The 7,181-nt window shown below is 47.0% G+C and overlaps 1 protein-coding gene across 1 annotated transcript; it reads left to right on the top strand.

The window, feature by feature from the left end:
• The first annotated feature begins 214 nt into the window (after positions 1 to 214).
• Positions 215 to 6,944, top strand: LOC122370998. Its single transcript, XM_043347030.1, has 5 exons — positions 215 to 226; positions 348 to 489; positions 2,001 to 2,278; positions 2,586 to 2,798; positions 6,936 to 6,944. The coding sequence occupies exons 1-5, from the start codon at positions 215 to 217 to the stop codon at positions 6,942 to 6,944; spliced, it is 654 nt and encodes a 217-aa protein (XP_043202965.1).
• Positions 6,945 to 7,181: the final 237 nt, after the last annotated feature.

Here is a 7,181-nt window from a genome sequence, read left to right as displayed (position 1 = left end):
AGGGCTCATCCTGGGCCTCCGAAGGCCCTACGCTGGCCTCTAAAGCCATCGGTAGAAGCCTAGGTATAGGTATGTTTAGGCAAAAATTTGGTATACCTTTGCACGTCACATACGGTGTAGACGGTGTATGTATGTTACGTGGTGTCATTCTGAAGTCTGGTTTGCCCCCTCCCTGTCGAAATTCCTTAGCCGAGGCCCTGGGCCGCACATTGAAATGAATGGTCCAGTAAGCGTCACTTAACTCGTGCACCAATAGGCCGTGAGTTTTACAGCATATGAGGTATACGGGTACCTATGCCATTGGGAGGTATGTGTGACGTTTTTTTTTGTGCCGGCCGGGTTTGCAGGCGTCTCATGGTACGGTGTGCAGGCTAGGGACGTCCCCGCAGCAGCTGGCCTTCCACCTCTACCGCACGCTGGCCACCGTACTCGCCAGAGACTATGTGATGACCCAGTTTGCCTATATGCTGCTTCGACTCTTCGATAAAGGTACACCCGGTGACATAAAATAGTGGTAAGTTGTTACGAAAAGATGATGAGGTAAAAATGTGATGCATGGATGTAAGCAGCCAAAATTGGCATTTCTTTGTTGTTGTTGGGTTAGGCTCTTTCGGTCTGACGGGACCGTTTCAGTGCCGAAAGGATGATAGGAGTTAGGGGGAGACATCGGTCTGGGCGGGCATCCTGGTACTTCGCCGCATCACGTGGACAGGCTACCCACACCCAGCCTGCTGACACTCACCGCACGCGGCTCCGGACCTGCTCATGGCGTGGGGTGAACCACATGGGATTGAGTTGCCCGTCCAGTCCGGAACAGGCGGGGTGAAGGCATTGATAAGGATTTGACTTTACTGAGAATGGAAATGACTGAACGGATCTAAGAAAGGGACACTCGGTGCAGGTAGTATGAAAACCCTGAAGCATAGATAACATGAATCGTTATCATGTTATCTATTCAATGTTATCAATTCAATTCATGTTATCAATTCATGTTATCTATGCCTGAAGAAATCAGGATTAACCCTATTAGTGGCAGGCTCCTGGCTACCCCTATTAGTGGCAGGGGGGGGGGGCTGTTTACGACCCCCCCTTGATATCTCGAGATCTAACGGGCCGATTTTCAAAATTGAAACGGCATTCGATTTCGCTCAACGTGATCTACATTTCTAAAAAATAAAAATTAAAAAATGTCAATAGGGGGGGGGGGGTAGAGGGGGGTCAAAACGGGCAAATTGCAGATACATTTTAGACTGTTTATCACGGCCAGGTTTCTGAACCAATCTTAACGCAACTTTTGCCGATCGATAATGAACCAGGAATTCACATGGATCCTAAAAATATGCATTTTCAAAAATCATAGGCGGATACAGATCATTGAGATTGGGGGTACACAAAAAGTATAGTAAATAAGGTTTTTGTTGGCACTGTTTCTAAAAAGGGTGGTAATGGTCTTGTTATGTTACAATTTTCTTATGAGAGAACGACTACAATTGTATTGGTCATGCATAGGCGGTGTCAGGGCACCTATGTTGGGAGGCAAAACACAACCCCCCTTTTTGGACGCCTGGATCCGCCTATTATAGCAAAAACGTGTCAGAAGAGGATGCACAATAACTGTATATGTTATCACATGATACCTTTCATTCACTGTTCGTAAAACTGGTGCAGCATCGTGATCTTCGCCCAAATGACTCGCTTCACGAATAGGACCCCCCAATTCCCAGTGCTCTGGAGCCGCCCCTGGTAAAGTTATGAACTTGAAATTTTCAGGGAATGTGCCCAATTTAGTTTTAGGAAAAGTCAGAAAATTTCAGCATCGTAGCTTCAGCGGTTTCGGAGATATTCCCGAAAAACCTGAGGGGTGGATGAAACCCCCCCCTGCCACTAATAGGGTTAAAGGCTAAAACTATGCTTATTCCGGCAACCATCCGCTGAGACCATGTCGATGGATCAAACTGAAAATAAGGAGCCCGCACTACGTAGGTATGGTGTACTTGCAGGCTCGTTTGTGGTCGAAGCACAGCATTTCACCGACACCTACAAGGCCACCTCTGCCAAACTGGTGGAGGAGGCCAGCCTGGCGCTGCGGACTGCCCTGGACTCGCTGTTCTGGCGCTGCGACCCTGCACTCCACCGGCGCGGCGCCACCTTCGAGGAGGTCACGGCGCTGCTCCAGGGCTACATGGAGAATGAGGATTTTCTAAAAAGGAAGAGTGACTGGGCTCTCGAAGATAGCTGCTACTCATACTGCTCCGACTTTGACATCACGAGTTCAAAGGTCAGTTACGGAGAAGCGAGCCAACTCAAATTCCGGTCAGCAAAGCATCGCCCAATCGTGGCATGGGGCATAAACCAGCCCGCCTCCCCCGAAATAAAATGTTTTTTTAATTATAATATTGATCAAAAGGTATAAAAGTTGACTAACCAAAAAAGGTCTGGCTCTCCAAAGCGCGAACGTTAACGAGAAACGAAGTGGCAAACACAAACGAGCAGAGCTCTGAAAGCGCTTTCCGCGTCGCTGGTGTACTCGATGTTCTAGATACCCAGCTGTGGCGTTCTGGGATTAAGTCTCGCTGTTTTTTCAGTGCCAGTTTGCCGACAATTTGTCACACGAGCTCTGCAAGCAGCGTTCGTGCGGCGGTACGCTGCACGACTGCCGCTTTGTCACGGCGAAGGCCACGCTGTGCGAGGCTGACCCCAGAACGGGCCGGCGGTACAACTGGATCCGGGACTCGGACGGCCGCGTCTACGGACCGAAAGGGGACAACGCGCTGGGCAGCTGCACCGGCACCTCCAATGTGAGCCACTCTCTGCACCGGCGGCGGGCCGGTTTGCTTGTTTGTTTGTTTGTTTTTTTTTTTATTCACTTGTTAGTGAAAATACCTAATATATAACTAATGAAAACCCTAAGCCTCATACTACACCTTTTTGCATTAGCTTTTGACCACTAGGCAAAACATTTGTACACATTCGCCATATAGGTGGCGCTACAAATGGGCGGTTGGTCACAAAGAATCACCATTGTGCAAAACTATTCGGCGATCTTCCTCTACAACTCGACATTGGATGAATGGTTCAACATTGTGCAAAACAAATCGTCAATGGTCGAAACTTTTCGTCATATGCCGAGCTGGCTCCCTGTATGCCGAAGTCTGGCGAACTGTTAAACTGTTTTGCAGATCGCTCATTTCAGTGTTCAATCTATTTTGCTAAATGGCTGAAATGAAACACACCACGCCGGAATAGTTGTGCTCAATACCGATTGTCGAAATGGCTCCTCAAACAGTTATGGCCAATTGTTGAATTCAATTGCAAAAAGTGTAATAATTGTATTCAAAATAGGGCCAAGAAAATAAGACTTATTATATGTCTTATTTTCTTGGCCCTATTTTAAATACAATGATTAGCAGTGAGGCTTAGGGCTTTCATTACAGTTATATATGTTAAAGGGAGTATGTATGCGATTTCAGTTAGTTTGCAACGACCCTAGGGTGGTTGTAACCTCCCTGAACGATCAGTTTGTTTGCAACGACCCTAGGGACGTTGCAAAATAACTGCTCGTCCCGGGACGTTGTAACGAAACTAGGGTCGTTGCAACATCCCTAGTTAGTATGCAACGAACCTAGGGTTGTTACAAAATAACTAGGGAGTTTAAGAGTTCATCGAGTCTCGTTTCACAAGAGGGCCGTCAACAATCTTGTCCAATGAAAATCTTGTTCAATCTACATAGTTCAGTTTAAGAGAAAAGGAGAACAAAATTTGAACATTCAGCTCAGGAGTATATGTGGTGCCCGGGACAAGGTACGTAGCTGTGATAATTTTGGCTGCATTATATCGCCAGCATATGCTTACATGTAGAAAATACAGTTACTGGGGTAGATGTGGTGGATATCCGTCGCTATCCGTGTGCGGGTTATACCTCACACTTTTAGGGGTGCTGGTCGGATAAAACCCCTCGTTTTTTTCGCGATTATCTCGCGCTAAAAGCGGCCGATCGTGACGAAACTTTGAGTGTCCTCGAACTTATCTACGTTGCTGGTTACACATTCCTTATACAGTACATGATCCTGAAACCAATGACCTTTGACCCTTGATCTGATTTCTGAGACCATGACAGACCGAAATGATTTGCCGTTTATGTTAGCACACATAAAATTGCGTTTCCAGACTTCTATTGTGATTACATATAAACGTGCCAACATGTGAACTGATGGTTGTCCCACGCATCATGATGGGTTTCAAGTTGACTTGTCAGTTGTCGGCCAGGTCAAGGTCATTGACGTTTGGTGACTTCGGGTGACTGTTTCAAATTTTACGATTTTAAGGATTTTTTTTAAACTTATTTCGAATCCAGCATTCGTTGAGACATCTGAGAAGTACGTATAGTTGTGGTGCCAATGCAACTTGCTACGAAGCTGTCACTGGTGGTTAAGGTACAGCTGCTATAAACAGGTGGTGCGGGTGGGACGCCTACTACTCTACCCAAACTTACCCAACCCAGCCTAGCTTAATCCTCGCCCCCCTAGTTTTTTTCGCGATAGCTCCGAACACGCGAGCAACAGAGAGCTGAAACTAGGCATACCTGACCTTTGATTCAAGCCGGATCTTGTGACACCAACCAGATCTTCAGGTCAGGTCAGGTTACTGACCTATGACGTCATAAGTGGACGGTCCTCAGATGCCTCAACTTCGCAACGCCCTCAGTCCCAGAGGAGCCGGGAATACAGGGGGATGAAACTTACAGATCGTGCATCTTCTAGAAGTCTCACAACTTGTACCTCTAGGAATTTTCCTAAAGAGCACATGAGGTCAGGTCGGTGACCCAGGGTTGGAGATCTGTCAAAATTTCAGGGGGGGGGGGGTCCAGGCGGGGCAGATCGAGGCGGGCTGGATGCAGTACCATTGACTTGCATAGCAGTAATTCGTTTTCAGGGGGGTCCTGACCCCCCCCCCCCCCCCCCCGACCCCCCTCCCCGAGATCTCCACCTCTGGGTCGGTCACGTGATCTCACCACTATAAGTCAATTAAGAAAAATGAAAACTGCTATTCTGGCGCCGGGAACGATCTCAAACTATCTCAAGCACACGGATCGTGATTTCATGCACTCCTTGCAAGGTTAGATGCTTCAATTTTGCATTGTTGACGTTGCGTGATTATGACGTCACTAGGGTCATACGAGCTTTTCGTCAATAACTCCCGATCAAACTGAGCTAGCGAGTCGGTCAAGTCACCAATGGACTGAGGAAGACCTGCCGAATCGAATAATATGCAAATGACCTCCTTTGACCAATTTCACGACCTAGGGGTTTCTGACCTGTATTGACCATCACCGGCACTCCACAACCACTAGTAGCTTTTCCGCGCCGTAAGTCAAGATATAAAACAGTGTGGTATGGTAGGTAATGGAAATAAACAGAGACATTCACTCGCAACATTCAAAACATACATATGTACATTCTAAACCCTACCCCCGCCCCCCGCGGTGTCCCTATTGCACATTGACTTAATACTACGTTGGAAACGCGCTGGATCGATTACATTCGTTGGAAGTTTGTTTAACCTTCCAGGCGGTGGGGGGGGGGCATTTTTTTTGCCCCCCCCCCCTTTAGTTTTTTCGATATATCTCGAGAACCGCTGCGCCGATCGTCACCAAACTTTCAGTACCCTCCCGGGAGTAGCTAGCGCACATGGTGACCAAATTTTTTTCCAAAGGCTATGATAGGTTGGCCGCTAATGACGTCAGAGTGACGTCATTTCTGCCATTTTCGACCCAAAAAAAGGTTTCGCGGGAAGAGCTGTCAGGCCTACAGCTTTAGAGATGCAGAAAAATGTTTCAGACATAAAAGGTGTGGAATCAAAAGGACTATAAAACTGCTATTTCGGTTTTTCGAATTTTTTAGATTTTGACCCACAAAAATCAAAAAATAGATTTTTTGAATATAATAGCCAAAAAATCCAAAAAGTTTTTTGAATTTCGAAAAAAACGGAATATATGTGATAGTCCCTACCGCCTTCTATCTACATACCAAATTTGAGATCAATACCTCTTTTTTTGGCCAAGTTATAGCGAAAAAACTGTTCAAAATTGATGACGTCAAATTTTCAAACTCAATTTTTAGCGATTCTAGACCTCGTAGCGCAAAACAAAGACCATCATTAGACTCCCCGTGACGAGCTGCATCGAATCCATACCTATTTTGTGCAAAATATCAACTTTGAAATTTGATCTTTTGTGACCTGACCTTGGCCTGACCTCCACCAGAAAGTGACCTAAACCGTACCTGATGGTCTTATAACCAACACCATTGAGTTGGAAATGAAAAACTGGCCATAAAACATGCATCGCACAACCTTAGTAAAGTTGGGTTCATGTGGTGACCCTTGGTGACCTTTGGTGACCTGACCTGTGACCTGACCTGGTATGACCAGTGACCTCTAATAGCAACATATGTACTAGACAACTGACGCCTTATCGCTGATTTTCGACAAAATGCGTTTTACTCGGTGTTATAGCGCTTTCCCTAGAAGCCCCGTGAACGGTGAAACATTTTATCTTTGACCTGACCTGTGACGTCATCGATGACCCCGAGGTCAATGAAATTTGGTTTCCTTCGACAAATTTGACAGGGCTATCGAACGATGTTTGAATTTTCCGGATCCGTCCAGTAGTTTCGGAGATACGGGGGGGGCAAAAAATGCCCCCCCCCCCACCGCGCGGAAGGTGGCCGGGAGGCCCACCGCCTGCCGGGTTAAGAGAGATGTTGCGCGATATAAAAAGGAGCGTTGCCCGGCTGCTGTACGAGTAAAAGGGGGCCTAAAATGCCGGTCCTGTCGGGTGCTACGGTCGCATCGCTGTTGGCGCGAGTCACCGAAAGTCACAAAAAGAGATGCGATGTCTTCCGGCTCATCGTAAGTAATCGCCTTATGGGCCACAGCCATCGTAGACATCTCGCACATCTGTCGAGGACCGTGCAGTCCTAGGTCCTCTCGCGCGCGAGACACGTGATCATACTTCCTGAGACCGGTGATCACCCTGGTCGTAAAGTTGATCACGCTATGACCTGACCTTGACCCCAGGTCAACACCTCAAGTTGACCTCATCCAAACAAAAAGTATACCATTCGACGCGCCAGAGCAAGGCGAGCACGTTTATGCTAAAATCGCGCTTTGCAACTGTTTTT

Source organism: Amphibalanus amphitrite, unplaced genomic scaffold, assembly GCF_019059575.1.
Source record: "Amphibalanus amphitrite isolate SeventyFive unplaced genomic scaffold, NRLGWU_Aamphi_draft 001193F_arrow, whole genome shotgun sequence".
NCBI lineage: Eukaryota > Metazoa > Arthropoda > Thecostraca > Balanomorpha > Balanidae > Amphibalanus > Amphibalanus amphitrite.
Note: the sequence above shows the minus strand (reverse complement) of the source record. Positions and strands in the feature narration are given on the sequence as shown.